The sequence below is a fragment of the Capra hircus genome, chromosome 26 (assembly GCF_001704415.2).
Source record: "Capra hircus breed San Clemente chromosome 26, ASM170441v1, whole genome shotgun sequence".
Lineage (NCBI taxonomy): Eukaryota > Metazoa > Chordata > Mammalia > Artiodactyla > Bovidae > Capra > Capra hircus.
Window position 1 is genome coordinate 14,713,085 of NC_030833.1, and position 16,620 is coordinate 14,729,704.

Here is a 16,620-nt window from a genome sequence, read left to right on the forward strand (position 1 = left end):
TTCTTCCTTTTTCTGAGCTGCTTATTCCTTCACCATGATCACAAAGTATTTAAAATTACTTTGATAAAATTAATTCTAGTACCTTTTTGTAGCTGAGCTAGTCTCATATAAACTCACGTCCATTGGTTTCAGCACTTGGTCATTCCTGTGGAAATTCCTATGGTGTTGACAGGGCTAAAACCATGCAACCTTGATTGGCCTGAGTAAAAACAATGGACGTTTTGGCTCTGACTCTTTGTAGCTTCAGTTGTGTCTGACTCTTTGCAACCCCTGTCAACTGTAGCCTGCCAGGCTCCTCTGTCCATGAGATTTCCCAGGCAAGAATAATGAAGTGGGTTGCCATTTCCTTCTCCAGAGGATCTTCCCAACCCAGGGATCAAACACATGGGAGGCAGATTCTTTACTGTCTTCAGACTACTCGCCAGTAATTCCTCCTTCCTTACCTTTTTTGTTAACAGTAAAATGTCTATTAGAAATGGAGTAGGGCAGGTAAAGATTACTGTTCATTATCCTTCCATGCTATTTTTAGGATATTTGTCAGGTAAATGATAGTCTGTTTCACAGAATGTTAAAAACAAGGCTTGGATGATTTTTATAAATGCACACCATACATGTTTAGGGGCTTCCCTGGTGGCTGGATGGTAAAAAAAAATCTGCCTGCAATGCATGAGACGCAGGTTTGATCCCTGGGTTGAGAAGATCCCCTGGAGAAGAGAATGGCAACCCACTCCAATACATATTTAATCATTTTAATCACAGAACAGCTTCAGCTTATGTGGCAATAAGTTGTGAAGAATGGATAAACATCTCTCATCATCATTGACCTTAGGAAGGTCATCAAGCAGCCCTTACTTAAGGACTGGATTTGAAGTTTCTTCCAAGCACTAACATTCCCCAGTCCCCCTGCCATTTCTAATAAAGGGTATGATGAGTTTCTTTCATCTCTTTATATGCAATATCTTCAGTTCAGTCATTCAGTCGGGTCTGACTCTTGCGACCCCATGAACTGCAGCACACCAGGGTTCCCTGTCCATCACCAACTCCTGGAGTTTACGCAAACGCATGTCCATTGGGTCCGTGATATGGTTTATATCTATTACATGTCCTGTAACATGTGTAGAGAAAGAAAATATATAAATAGAAACAGTGCTTATCACTCTCACAAGCTTAAAATGCTAATGTCCATTTGGTGACCCCAAGCCTCAAGTGAGGTCAAGGAGAATAGGGAGTGCTCAGCACTGAAATTAGGGTTGACTTGGTTGAGGTAATAAGTCACCTCTTTGGTTAATTTAATTTAGTTATTCAGTTACTAACTTAGTTGTACTTTTTTTTTTTTTTTAAGTTGTACATTTTTGTTGTGGCTTCATTCGGTTATAATTTGTATCACAGTTTCAGGGCATACTCTCACATGACCTCCCATATTTCCTGTGTGTGTGTGTGTGGGGGTGTACATGTGCAGAGGCTATGTGAACACTTACCCATTGTTTACTGCTAAGAATCAGGAAAGGCAACCAACCACAATCACACACTGTGACACAGCTCTTTCAACTTAAGAGTGATACCAACCAACCCTCCTGCCTTGGGCTCTGAACGAACCTGCCACGGAGCCTGTTTTAAGTCACTGCTTTGAGAGTAAGGCCTTGGCTCTGCCATAAGATCATTACATCTCCCTGTTAGTACTCTTCAAACGGAGAGGTCCTTGGCATGCTTAGAAAACCTTAGAGAATACACCAGAAATCTAAACTTAGCCAACTTTCTCACAGGTCAGTATGTAGCAATTTATGTAATTTGGGGGGAAAACATGGTAACTGAACAGAGGATTTAAGTCATATAAAGCCACTGGATATTATTATATTTACAGGTCAGTGTTTGAATATGGTTGGTTTTGACTCTCCTCGATCACCCCAAAACCAGCTTTCAGAAAAGACAATCTATATGTCGTATCATTTTTAATCACCTACTAGATGCTATAATAAAAATAATTATGCATTTAATGGCTTTAAGAGTATTTATTCATTCACTGAATGAATAAATTCAGTGTTTACTGAATTTATACTCATTTATTTTCTCATTTATACTCATTCCAAAAAGGCTCTAAGGAGATTCCCCAGAGATATAAATGATAGATGAAGAATTAAAATTTAGAAAGAGGTGGGAATCAGAGAAAAGGGATTTGAGGGTAGGAAAGTTAGAGGAAGCTGTTTGGCTCTTAAAACAATATGTGAAACTCCCACAGTTTTGCACGAGGTTGGCTATAAAACTGTGTGTGTGCTTTCTACATGGATATTTAAGATAAAAAGAGAAGATGTATACCTTTCCCTGGCAGAGAGAGCTCCCAGTGTAAAAGATGTTTGTTTTTAGAGATGTTCTGACTAGTAAAGTATGAGGTGTTTGAACTGAGTGTGGAGTTGGTGGCAAAAATATTGGACTGTTCTACTGGGTCATGACCCCTCCCCCTCAAATGGACATATACGAACATGTGCAAGACAGTTTTTCCCTGAACCAGAGCATGAGCATGTACCAACAGGATCCCCACAGCAATGTGACAGCTGGAAGACAGGTTCACAGGTATAATTTCAGGCAAAATACTATCTCTGTCTTTCACCAAACAGTGAACGTAAAGGAAGAAAAAGCACACGAGTTAGTGAAGTTTTTGGAGCAAAAGCAAAATGAAGATTTCCTCCAGGTCAATCAGTCTAATAGTCTGAGTGGTGTGGCTGTCAGCTGGCGTGCGTGCAACCCCGGTGGGAAGACGCTCAGAGTTTGGCGTGTTCCTCCACAACCTCTGTGGGGAAGATGGGCTCAGGAACCTCGGGCAGCTCGCCAGCCTTTTCAGCTTCCTCATTCCAGTAGAAAAATGTGTGGTCTTCATTGAAGCCTATTAAAAAATGACAACAATAAGTTTACTAATTCAGTGGCTGCTTTCTCTTTTTTTGGCTATGTGACATGTGGGATCTTAGTTCCCTGACCAGGGATCAGACCCATGCTCCCTGCATTGGAAGCACAGGGTCTTAACCAGTGGACCAGCAGGGAAGCTCCTGGTCCCAGTTTTTATCTTTGTTACAGGATTTAAAGGAGAGCACCTTCAGAACTGTCCAGAGGTGTCACACCATTAGAAAGGATTCTAGAACTGCCAAAAAGCAGGCCTGTCATTGGTTATACGTTAGCTGCAATATATTCTGTTCAGTTTGCATTGTATCCTTAGACAACATTCTGGAACGTTTGGTGTACAGCGGACTTTGGGCAGAGGCTGAGCAGCATAGGATAAGAGGAAGGTGAACTGGAGGGAAGGCCAGTGCTCTTCATGAGACAAATCATTGCCAGCTAACTATTCCAAGGTCAGCCTCTGTCGACTTAGACTGTTGCACTCAGGTCCCCGTAGCAGGAACACTGTTTTAAGGGCTGAGCTTTTGCCAAGATTTCCTACGCAACCTCTCAGTGGAGTGGTTTGCTTTTCCAGTTTTTTTGGTCCCCCTTCACATGTATTGACCATTGCCAATTCAGCAAAATCCTCATTAATCTGTTAATCCATTCCGGAATGCTCAGGGGCCGGCACTGTCACTAGGGAGGAGCTGGGCCTCCGGTCACTAGAGTCCTTTTTGTTGCCCCGAAGCAGCTGTTCCCCTTGCAGTGAAGTCTGGTTGGAAATGTGATCAGTCATTTAGGGAATCTAAAGCTTCCACGAGTCAGGATGACAAAAATTAATCAGACAATAGGTAGGAGCCATATAATTTTACCCATTTGAAAAAAAAGCCCTCATGTTACACACTAAATAATACGAACTTTTGACTGCCCTTACATGACTGAGACATAGTCTCCCCATTATATCTTTTTTTTTCTATAAATCTTAGGATATGTGTCAAGGTCATTACATATGTTAAATGTGACAAATTTATAGTTACTATTTATACTGGTCCCTGAAAAAAGTGCCTATATTGAGTAGGACTTCCTTGCTTCTCCACAATACTTTCTGTAATATATCTGTCTCATTCAAGAGTTACATTTATGGCAGTGGCCAGCCCCCAACCTTTTTGACACCAGGGACTGGCTTCATGGAAGACAATTTTTCCATGAACCAGGGGGAGGGTGGTGAGGGGATGGCTTTGGGATGATTCAAGTGCATTACATTTATTGTGCACTTTGTTATTAATTACATCCGATCCACCTCAGATCATCAGACATTAGATCCTGCAAGTTGGGGACCCCTGGCCTGATTTATGGTAACAAGTATGTCAGCACTACTTAAATAACATCCTTTTTTGCAGTACGTCAATTCCATTTTAAAATGCAAATAGTTTTAGAATTTTGCAAAGACAAGTATTAGTCTCTTTAAACGTCTTTGCATGCTTTCTTTTGCCTGTCACAGTAATACATAAAGAGTAAAAATGCATATTGGGGGTTTCTCTCCAGGTAGCTGGTACATAAGCTGCTTCTATCCATGCAGATTTACAGTTTGATGTCATAAATGACTGGTTCATTTCTCTTGAGACTAGTCTTCCCAAGGTACATTAAATTAACATGCTGTCTACTTAAGACAAATTGTTGCCAAGAACCACCAGGGAAACATCTGTCTTTAACTTTCTTGGGCTGTGCAGAGAAACCTTAAGTATAATTTGGACCATAACAAAAGGTAGGCTTGGAAATTCCAATCAATTAAGTCTATTGAAAAGCATCACACAGCCTATTCATCAAAAAAAAAAAAAAAAAAAGGGCGAGAGTTTTAAACATTGAGGTAAACAGATAATCCATTAAGAAAACAAGGCACATTGTGGCGAATGCCATCCTGGTTTTGTCAGCACTTGTTTATAGCCTTTGGATTCCCCTGCCCGCCTGCTGAGAGACTTCTATTCCTCCCTCTCCCAATCTTTGTTCTCTTATTCATGGCTAAAGGAAAACAAAGCAGAAAGCAGCACATACCCAGTGTTCCATTCTGGCCAAGTTCTTCCTCTATAGTAAAGAGGCGGTTGTACTTGGTCACCCGTTCGCCACGAGAAAGACCTCCCAACTTGATAAACCGGACACCAAGTCCAACAGCCTAAAGGGATGAGGAACAGCTTATTTTAAATGGAGTCATATTTTGCTAAACTAAACTCTTTAGGGAGAAGGGACCCACACACTGCCCCTGTGTGTTTTGGTTTTACTCTCCTAAGTCAGTTTCTCATCTTACATGTATAAAGCGGCTTTGAAGTCAGTTTCTCACCTTACATCAGTAAAGCGGCCTGCTTACAAGCCGAGAAGACTCAGCGGTACAGAGACAGTGTGACTGTACATCAGATGCTATCCTAGTCATGTGAGTGTGCTGACTTTTATATAAGAACACTCTGGCCTTTATCACTTCATTTTAGGAGGTAAGATTGCAAGTGCGCATCCCAGTCATTTAAGTATGCTCATCATTTTCCCAGGACTTCAATTTTTCTTGTTTTTAAAAGTTCAAAGATTAGCTCTTTGCAAAAGGCAGCTGTCTGGGAGGAAGGAAATCTTTCATAAAAGGTTACATGACTTTGTCTGCCAAAGTCCACCGCTCTGAAACACCATTTTGTGATAAAAGCCGTGTTTTGGCAATTCTGCAACGGACTGGTTTTTAGCACTTACCAAATCGACAAGGCTGTCATCAGATGACTCTCCGTCTGTGCTTCCAAGGACAGCGATGAGCTTCTTACCTGTAAGCAGAGGAATTCTTTTCATTTTAGATGGTATGAATCTAATCAGCAGATACAAGCCTCCAGAATAAAACTTTAAAGTCTGCCAGAGGTTTAAAACTGTGAAGAGTCAATTCGTTGACCATCTGAGAATTCTAACTAGAAATTTGCATTTCTAGTACCCTGATTATATCTGTGTAGATAATGAACATTAAATGAATGCTATGTTTCATCAAATCTAAGATACCCTCGATTGTAAGAGGCACCATTATTACCACTAAAGAAGAAAAACGCTCAAGTTAGATTGACACATTTCTCAGACCACAGCTGTAAGACAATCATCCATGTTCAATGTAGAAAAATGTGCATCTTAGAGTCAAAATACAAGTAAGTACAAGGGCATCATATGCCTAAATAACAGATTTCACAATTCATGTAAAATTTTGGTCAAAGGAAAACTGTCTTTCTGAATGTTGACGTATTAGAAGAGCAGTGTTAACAGTACTTAATCAATCACGTTTAAAGATCTCAAACTCCCTTAAAATTTGCCAAAGCCCACAAAGACTGCAATCCAGAGTTCTTCCTGTGGTGACAGTGTTGTGTCTTACAGGCAGGAGTTACAGCAGTGATCTGGCATGGAACAGAATGTCTGCCAAGTGCCAGGCCCAGGGAGAAAGGCCAGGCCCGGGGCGTCTCTCCCACCACCTGCAAGCCACCCTGCCTGGGCCCTAGACCGGGGCAGGCTGCAGGTGAAGGGACCACAGGCATTTCATTCCATCTGCTGCCACCAGCCCAGGCCCCTGGCTCCCAGTCTCCATCTGAGTCTTGCACCAGCTCTAAGACTAGCCTTCTGCTTAGTCCCCGAGATCCACTCACGATACTCATGTTTCAGGCCCTGTGCATAAGTGAACAAGACTCCCAAGAACACCCTGGAAAAGGAGGCAACAAGAAGATGAGACGATTGGATAGCATCATCAACTCAATGGACATGAGTGTGATGTCTGGGAGATAGTGGAGGACAGGGAAGCCTGGGTTCTCAAAGAGTCAGACCCAACTGAACAAATTGTGGCTAGTTACTACAGTTGAAAATATGGGATGAGAAAGATTCAGAGTATCCAGTGAGGAGTGGGGAAAATTAGGAAAAGGCATCTGAAGAGGTTTCATTTAGGTCAAGAAGATCTGAAGGATCAGGACTAGTCAGTCAACTAAATGGTACAGGGCAAAGCATTCTAGGCTGAAGAAACAGCATGTTCAAAGACCTGTAGGTCGTAAAGAGCTTGAAACTTTTGAGGAACTAAAAAAAAGCCAGTGTGGGCTAATGATTGAAAAAAAGAAATCACTGTGGTGCTCTGTGAAACTGAGAGAACAGCAGCCTCAGCCACGTGTCTGTGGTAGCCCTCCCTGAAAGGGGCGACCTCCTGGGTGCGGCTGTTCTTAGAACATTATGAACTGAATCAGTAGTAAGGTACATTTTGCTATTTAGCACCAAATCACTCACAAACGGCTGGGGTGTTTTTTTCTTCCAAGATGGATTCCATGCTTTTTAGTGCCTGATACACTGTGTATTTAAGTTCATAATGAGTCTTTCAGATCTGTATTTCCACTCACCGTCAATGAGATGGGTTATTTCCACCAAGTCCGACATCGTGGTTTGGTTTGTGTGTTTTATGATCAGCCCGCTGTATTTGAGGATGCTGATGCTGCCCTCCTCTAGCAGTTTAGAGATGCTTTTGGATGCAGTGCCTGCAATTATGTAACACCTGGAACCAAGAGCATTATAGATGCTGTCCCACTGTTCAGAGTCCTGGGTGGATATTTAAGAATTGGTCATTACAGTGATTGGAGCATCATCACAAAACAACAGGAATCATATAGTAGACAATCAAAGTTAGACACCTTTCTGAGATATACAAGCTAGGGGTTTGGGGGGAGTTGTTTGTTTTTTGCATTTTTTAGCTGAATGCTGCTTGTACCACAGCCACACAAGTTAATAGGCTTCGTGGAATAGAAACCTAAAGTGATTAAATTTGAGCTTAAAGATATAATGAATAAAATGTTAATACACATTAAATGCTTTTCTCCACGTTGATTCTGACATCCTCCAAGCACAGGCTTTTCCCACCCACTGTGTTATCCACAATGCTGCTAAAGACTGGCTGGTTGGAGGATGTTAATGTTATTTCTGGTAAAAAGACAATGGAAAGAAATGAGCCTGCAGGGCTGTAGACCCTCATTCCCAACACCCTTATTTTTAATTGGTGAGACCACCAAATGAAATGAGATGCTTATTTAAATAGTAATATACAGTCTTCCCAGCTGTTGTACTAGAGTTCCACCTGTCCCATTAGGACAGACAATACAGGTGCATCTTATCACATTAAAAAAGAGCTGTGGCCAGAGCCTAGGGACAAGAAGCAGAAGATGACATCTGGTGGGATGCAAGATCTGGGCTCAGCATCTTCCACAAGTGCTGGGATGCAGCCTAGGCTGTGAAAGGAAAGATGGGACTCAGAGAGCCTAGGGCACCAGTAAGATCCAGCTCTCTTTCTGTCCCTCAAATTTTAATAGCTGAGTTATCTCAAAGAGGATATCTGCTCACTATATCTAATGGCTCTCAAGTTCATAAAATCAAGAATGTAAGTTTTGAAGTTTAAGTGGGTTAGGAAGAGAGATAGTTGTAGGCACACAGACAATCCTTGTTGGATGTGTGAACAGGTCAGAAAACCCCAATATCTCAAATCTTTTAAAGAATTTTTTTTTAATGTCTATACATGTGTAGTAACTGAATTTAGGTTAAAAAACATTTGGCCTAGTTGAAGTTCTGTTTCCATGAGTACTTGGAAATGATGTGTGATTAACCTATTGAAGCACCAGCCAGCACAGCAGGCTCATCTGCCATCACTTAGGCTGCTGGTAAACACACAAGTACTCTGAAGTGCTGGAGGATACGTGTTTTATCCCACAGATGGGATAATTCTGTTTCTGCTAGTCATTTCCCAGTAAGGGCCTTTTCTCATAAATGCCCAAATAAAATATCCCAGCCCAAATTACATTTCAAATCTACAGATCAAAAAGAATGAGACTTTGTTCTGTTTTATTATGAAATTCAAGGTGAATCCCGTTACCTCCTTCCTGAAAGGATCAATTAAGGCAATAATTGAAGGGAACTTGTTGATCAGATCCACATACAGGTCAACCATCTCAGCTGCATTTTTGTAGGTCCCCATCATCACTTCATACTTTCCTTTACTCTGATAAGTGTAAAGAAGATATTAAAGGCTGAATGATGAGTTCTTCCAACATTAAAGATGCAATTCAACTTCATTTTCATTCATTTCATATAAAAGACTGCGGGTTATTTTCAGGCCACCCTCACACGAGAAATCTGTGCCTTTTACTTTAAATATCTGTTAAATATCAACCTGAGAAAATCAAGTCTGCATTTCTCTGGATGCCCCATACAGCTCTTCCCACGGACTTCAGATGAAACCTTCTGCACAAAACAACTGCCTGCAGAGTAGGAGAGGAGTAATTCCTTACTTCAGTTTTAGGATGTGATGCCAGATACCTGGGTGCTTGGAAGATGGGCAATCACATAAATTCATAAACAGAATAGCAGTGCAAACCTGCCTACTCACTAGAACTACCATTGTTCAGCTCACAGTGAACGAATTTAGCTTGTTTCCTTTACTGTGAATATTTTAAATTTGAAGGCAGGGCTAGACTTTTGAGATATGAACAGTCACTATGAAACGTAAAGAGACTTAGGTGAAAGCAAGCAGGCATGTCCTAGTAGTAACTATTGTTTTGGAAGTGGAATTCTAGTGTAGCCTGTTCATCTGAAGTCTGGAATGCCCCCAGGTACTTTCATACAGGAGTGAACGGACCTGGAGAATTTAGTATGATGTCTGCAAACACAGCTCCCTTATGTCCAGTCCAAATCTGTGTCCAGCAGTGGTACCTGGGGCATTTGGTACGGGGAGGGAGGTGGAGTGCACCAGAATGACTCTGATTTACTAATGCCTTCCTATGGCTGCTAACAGAATGGATTCCATTAGAATTAAGCAGGTTCCTAAGAACTCCATCATTGAAGAGATTCTGTACTTTTTTCACGTTAAAAAGTGGCTAAGAACGCTTAGTTTCTATACTGCAAAACTTATACAATCTTGTCTTGTCAGAGAGGAAATGCTTTGAACTAACTTTTTCAGTGACTTTGAACTAACATAAGAAGAATTATCTGCTATCTAGCTAATGCATTTTACCTAATATAAGCAATAAATATCCAGTCTCATTAGCGCTAGCAGTCAGTATATTCATAGTTCATGGTATACGTTGTAGATGAAAACATGCAATTATTTTTCTTAATGGTATGCCTTGGAACCAATCATTATGTGAAGAATAGAAAATTACCTTAAACATTCTTTACTGTGCTTAGTTTCTTTAGAAAACTAAAAACTTTAGAAGTCAGCTGATACTTAGGTTTCGAATATACTATTCAAGATTTCCTTTGAAGTAAAAAATTAGAATTGCAAATTAAAGTGGAATCCTATTTGGTCATGTCCCCTGAATTTGACATTAATTACCGTTACTAATTATTCTCCAAAAACTTCAATAACTTGGAAATACTTTTTATATTTAAAAAGTGAGTCACCAGCAAAAACTCCAAGAACCATGTGTCTAGAAGAGCTTGTCAAGTCATAGTTACAACTGACTCACTTTTTATGCTTGACCAATTCAGCATTCATCAACCAAATGAATGTACTCAGCAGAACATACCAATTTGTTAAATTATTTTTCAGCAGTTCTCATGATTTCAATGTAAGCAATCCATTTAGTCACTTTTATTACAGAATTTCTCTATATAATTATTATGACATTTCCTATTAATATTTAAAGGTATATGGTTATGTTATTATTGTCCATCAGAAAAAGACTGTAGGCTTCCCTGATGGCTCAGATGGTGAAGAATCCATCTGCAATGTGGGAGACCTGGGTTCGATCCCTGGGTTGTGAAGATCCCCTGGAGAAGGGTATGGCAACCCACTCCAGTGTTCTTGCCTGGTGAATCCTCACGGACAGAGGAGCCTGGTGGGCTACAGTCCATAGAGCTGCACAGAGTTGGACGCAACTGAGTGACTAAACACAGCAAAGCACGTTGTCTGGTCATTAGCTAACCTGGCTTTCCCAGCTCCATTTATATTTGGACCCTTCCATGATATTACTTGAAAAAATAGAATTTGTTTGGAAATATAAACAGATAGGCTCCTCTTTTGAGTTCTAATTTAAAAAATAATGGGACTGAAACAAAAGGCAAAAACTCTGGAGTCGAAACTTACATAGTCCATCAGCTCATGTGCAGCACAGTTGATGGCTAGATGCAGGTTCGTTCCCAATTCTAGCCCCAGGTTCGCACAGATTCCTTGTATGAGGAGCAGTGGCTGCTCTATAGTGTCATAATTAATGGTCAAACAGCCAAGATGGGACATCTTGCTGGTGATCTGCTGCTGTGGGATCAAGAAAACCATGCATGTGAATATAACACGCTAAGGTTCTTGGAGCTTCTGGTGGTTGGCAGTTAATAACCAGACTCAGCTCTACAAACACAAGGTCCTCTGACTCTCCGTTCATCTTGTCCTAGTTCCCGCTCATGTCTGCATGACCTCTGGGCAGATAAGTGTTCTGCAGTGTCTGGGAATAGTTTTCTTACTCCCGAGGTTTTCAAGTTTGACCTGGGAACACACTCCTCTCTCTTTAGTTGCCCATGTCATCTCTCTATTGGCTCTACCACTGAACACGGGCTGACTTGAGCCATGACTACCAGGCTGGTGAGTCTTCAGTCTGTCCCTATAAGTGCCTGTCCCGCCTCTCCCTAACTCTGCCTTCTTCCTCTAGACCTGCTCTTTCCTGTGTCCCATTTTCCTTTAGAAGGATGTAACTGTTAAAAGGCCACCTGATGCAAAGAACTGACTCATTGGAAAAGACCCTGATGCTGGGAAAGATTGAAGGCGGGAGGAGAAGGGGATAAGAGAGGATGAGATGGTTGGATGGCATCACCGACCCAACGGACATGAGTTTGAGTAGGGTCTGGGAGTTGGTGATGGACAGGGAAGCCTGGCGTGCTGTAGTCCACGGGGCCGCAAAGAGTTGGACACAACTGAGTGACTGAACTGAACTGTTCAAAGGGCTTCTCTGGTGGTTCACACAGTAAAAGAATCCACCTGCAATGCAGGAGACCTGGGTTCGATTTCTGGGTTGGGAAGATCCCTGGAGGAGAGCAGGACAACCCACTCCAGTATTCTTGCCTGGAGAATCAGCATGGACTGAGTCCATGGGGACTCAAAGAGTTGGACACGACTAAGCACAGTGCAGCACATCTGTAAAAATGTTTTAAAAAATGTAACTCTTCAAGAAAGGTTTTAAAAAGGATGGGCAACTCCAGCTGAAAGGACACAGCACAGAGGATGCACAACAGTGGAAGGAGGTGTGAGGACCCAAATGATCTTGGGGAAAGATCAAAGTCTGAGATTTCAGTGGGCCAGACGATTGCAGGCAGTGGTGGCCCAGCAGCCTGTTGCCGGAGAAGCAGGGATGGAATGATATTCCAGCTCTGGGGGCTGGCCGCCTGGGTCCCAGTCCCCTTGAAGCCATATCACCATGCGATTTCTGTTTATGTGAGGCCTGGTCCTGGAGCAGAGTGACTATGGGAGAGGGGAGAGGGCGGGGAATAAATGACCTGTCATACAGAGTGTGGGAAATGCATTTACTTACTTGGCCTCTTTTGCCTCCATCGTGACTTTTTTTCGTCTCTGGCTTTGGAGGAGGGGACTGTGGGACAGAAGATAAAGATATGTCACTCGGGATTCTCAGACACGTCTGTGGCAGCAGGCAGAGCTTTTGGTCCTCTGACCTGGCAACTGCTTTGGGGCAGAGCTGGTCACGCTGCACGTCTCTCTCTCTCTCTCTCTCTCTCTCTCTCTCTCTCACGCTGCACGTCTCTCTCTCTCTCTCTCTCTCTCTCTCTCTCACACACACACACACACACACACACGGGTGATGCCAACCACTCTTTAACTTCATAAACCTCAAACCATTTCTCAAAATCAGGTATATGTTCCCTTTCATTCATTCTTACACTCTGTCTTTGATCACATGTGTGGGGTATGGGTATACATGTTCATGCATTTTTACTTATATAAGTAAGTATTCCCTCATCATGTCCTGACTCCTGCTGTGTTCAGGAATATTTCTTTACAGGAGGGTATTAAGTCCCCTTCTTGTCCATAAGGAATAACCCCAGTGTGGGATTTGCTTTTAAAGGCCCAACATATTGTTTTAAATATTCTTACGGTGCAAACACTCACCTACAGGATAGGTTTGACTTTCGGAAATAGCTGATGGTCATTAAATCTGCTGGATCTGATGTATGTAATGTCATGTGACACTAAAAGCAAAGCAAATTACCAATGATACGCTCCCACGGTTTGCAGTATTGACAGCACACTGTAACATGGATTTAGCCTTTTATAGGATGCACTTTGAGACTTCCTTGGTGGTGCAGTGGACAGAAACCTGTCCGCCAATGCAGGGGACAGGGGCTCGATCCCTGGTCCAGGAAGATTCCACATGCCACAGAATGGCTAAGCCCATATATGCCACAACTACTGAGCCCGAATGCTATAACTGCTGAAGTCCATGTGCCTAGGCCCTGTGCTCCGCAACAAGTTCAGTTCAGTTCAGTCGCTCAGTCATGTCTGACTCTTTGCGACCCCATGGACTGCAACACGCCAGGCTTCCCTGTCCATCACCAACTCCCGGAGCTTGTACAAATTCATGTCCAAAGAGTCAGTAATGCCATCCAACCATCTCGTCCTCTGTTGTCCCTTTCTCCTCCTGCCTTCAATATTTCTCAGCGTCAGAGTCTTTTCTAATGAGTCAGTTCATTGCATCAGGTGGGCAAAGTATTGGCGCTTCAGCTTCAGCACAACAAGAGAAAGCCTGTGCAAAATCAACAAAGACCCAGCACAGCCATCCCCCCAAAAAGACGACACACTTTAATGCCCGGCAGTTATTGCCTCTATAAGCGGGGGCGTGTTTGTCAAGAATCAACAAGGTTCATACTCAAGTATACACAAATACAGAAGTCATCCTGCTTCTTTTCACTGTGGAGTCAGCTGAGCTTTCTATCCCTTGGTATTAATAAAAATAATATAGGAAGCGAAGTGATGTGCCAAGAGAGACAGCGAGACACACACACAGCACTGGCTCAGGAAGCTGTGATCTAGTGATGGCAGATAGTGAGATGCAGGTAACAACCAGGAGGAAGGCGGTGTGATGGGGAGTGCAGAGCTGAAGGGGACTTGGAAGAAGCGGATACCTGGTGGGAGGGGGGAATGTGGGAGTGCCGAACCCTCCAGGTAAAGAGCAGCATATTCGTGGCCCAGAGCTGAGTAAGGGCAAAAGCCGTTTTGCAGCCATGGCACTCTTGATACTTTGACTGGGTGATCCTCTGCTTGAAGGGCGGCCTCGTGCACCGTTGGATGTGTAGCTGCATCCCTGATCTCAGTGTTCTAGATGCCAGGAGAGCCTCAAACTGGGACAACCTAGAACGTCTCTGGGCATTGTCAATTGTCCCTTTGGGCAAAATCACTCCCCACTAAGAACCACTGCCTTAGAAGAACACAGTGATACATTTCATTCTGTCGAAATTGAAAAAGAAAAAATATCTCTATGACTTCATAAAATACAGTTAAAAAGGCAGGCAATGTGGTAGAGGAAATTAGGTATTAATGTAACATGTAGAAAGGATTGAAGCCTTTATTACAGAAAGAATTCCTAAATTATCAGTAAAAGATGAACACAAAAAGGGTAAAGAAATAAAGCATCTGCAGAGATTTGTGCAGAATTTTACATGATTTTAAATACAAATCATGCTATATACTTGTATGTGTGATATTTGTGTGTATAAATACAAAACAAAGGCTAGAAGACCACACTCAATTTTTAACAGTGGTCAGCTCTAGAGATGGAACTGGAACTGAGGGTGGTGGTGAGTGTGGGGTCCAGGCAGGTAGAGTTAGCACAGGGGTGGGGTGGGGGGGACTGGCTCTACCAGAATTTGAATTTTAATAAGAACATGCATGATCTACTTGTATAATTAAAAATAAACTATATAAGTAAAAATTTGAAAGTCAGGATGACTGCAGAAAGCTCAAATATCCTGAATCTCTAATATTCTAAGCTGGGTCTCCTCCACCGGCTCTGACAGCCACCACCACTAGGCACTGCTCAGGGCTGGGTCGGCTCTGAGCACACTGCATATATTCAACTTGTATACTCCTCAAAATGTGTCATATCCATTTTGTGGGCGAGGAGCCTGAGGCAGAAAGGTTATGTCATTGGCACAAGGGCCCACAGCTGGTAAAGGGGCAACGCAAAAGGCAAGGTGAGGGTTAACTTGTCCAAGTCTGAATCTCTGCAGGCTGGTCCCCTATAAGGAAGTTGGCCTCCTGGAAATCACCCTGGAAACTGGCTCCAGTATGAATATGTGAAAGTGTTAGTCACTCAGTGGTGTCCAACTCTTTGTGACCCCTTGGCTCTTCTGACCATGGGATTCTCCAGTCAGGAATACTGGAGTGGGTAGCCAGGTGCTTAAAGCAATTCTGATCAACTGTAGGGCATGGGCGCCAGCCACCTGACCCCATCACTGATTCAGTGCTGGCAAGACTGCACTGGAGCCAAAGTTCCTTCACATCATATTGAGATGGCATCTTGGCCCCCATCCTGCAGGAGAATCAGCTAGTGCGTCCTAATCATGTAGTTTAGAAGCCTCACACGATGTAACTGTGGGCTCAGGACTGGATCCTGGAACAGAAGGACATTAGTGGAAAAACCAGTGAAATTTGAATAAAGTCTGGAGTTCAGTTAGTAGTAACGTAGCCTTTTGGTTTCTTAGTTGTGATAAATGTGCTTCGGTGATGTATCCTGTTAACCTTGGGGGAAACTGGGTAAGGGGGTATTTGGGAACTCTCTGCACCGACTCTGCAGCTTCTCTATAAATGCAGCATTATTCCAAAGTTAAAGACAAGGATTGGGCCCCTCAGCCTGTGCCCTGTGCATGACCCTGGTCAGAACATGACTGTACATTCCTGCATCTGAACACGTATTCCTGATGCATCCGTGCACAGAGATGCACTTTGTGGACACTGGAGGAAGGAGAGGGTGGGACAAATTGGGAGGGTAGCATTGAAACATATACACGACCATATGTAAGATGGCTAATAGGAGGCTGCTGTATAACACACGCAGCCCAACCCGGTGTGCTGTGACAACCTAGAAGGGTGGGATGGGGGTGGCAAGGGAGGGAGGCTCTAGAGGGAGGGAATATATGTATACTTATGGCTGATTCACATTGTTGAATGGCAGAAACCAACACAACATTGTAAAGCAGTTATCTTCCAATTTAAATTAAAAAAAGAATATGATGGAACCACCTGGTTCCTCTACAGCTGCCCTCGTGCAGCCTCTGTGACATCCCCCCCCCCCAAGTCTTCTCAGTCAAGGGTACTCATTTGCCCAACACTGGGATTCTGAGCAGGCACATGTGACCGTGCCTTCACCATCACACCAAGCAGCCTCTCATGATCCTAGGGGCCAAATCTTTCCCTCATAATCTTCGCACAGGGCCAGCTGCCTCAGAAATCAAAATGAGATGATTAAATTCCATTAGAAACTGGCCACATAGCCAATGAGGGAACATACGAGCTTGGGTCATGGTCAAAACCCAAAGAAGATGAATACGTTTTCCTATCTGTAGCAACAATATTGATCATGTTGCATATGAACTATAATTTCGACACCAGAAGGTATATAAGCATCAGTTATTACATACCATATATCCTCTTTACATACCATTTCAATTGCTTTGTTGATCTGTTTCTGAATTTCCAGAAGCATCTCCACACCCTGTAAGCAGAATAACCGT

The 16,620-nt window shown here is 42.8% G+C and overlaps 1 protein-coding gene across 1 annotated transcript in view; it reads right to left on the reverse strand.

Moving 5' to 3' along the window:
* Positions 2,016 to 16,620, reverse strand: part of ENO4 (enolase family member 4) — a 28,243-nt gene continuing 13,638 nt past the window's right edge. Inside the window, exons 7-14 of the mRNA XM_005698518.3 lie at positions 16,548 to 16,601; positions 12,408 to 12,464; positions 10,976 to 11,143; positions 8,765 to 8,890; positions 7,248 to 7,443; positions 5,593 to 5,660; positions 4,918 to 5,035; positions 2,016 to 2,878 (exon numbers count right to left, since the gene is read on the reverse strand). Of these exons, the coding sequence (XP_005698575.2) occupies positions 2,757 to 2,878; positions 4,918 to 5,035; positions 5,593 to 5,660; positions 7,248 to 7,443; positions 8,765 to 8,890; positions 10,976 to 11,143; positions 12,408 to 12,464; positions 16,548 to 16,601 (909 nt within the window). The 3' untranslated portion in view covers positions 2,016 to 2,756. The remainder of the gene's footprint in view (positions 2,879 to 4,917; positions 5,036 to 5,592; positions 5,661 to 7,247; positions 7,444 to 8,764; positions 8,891 to 10,975; positions 11,144 to 12,407; positions 12,465 to 16,547; positions 16,602 to 16,620) is intronic.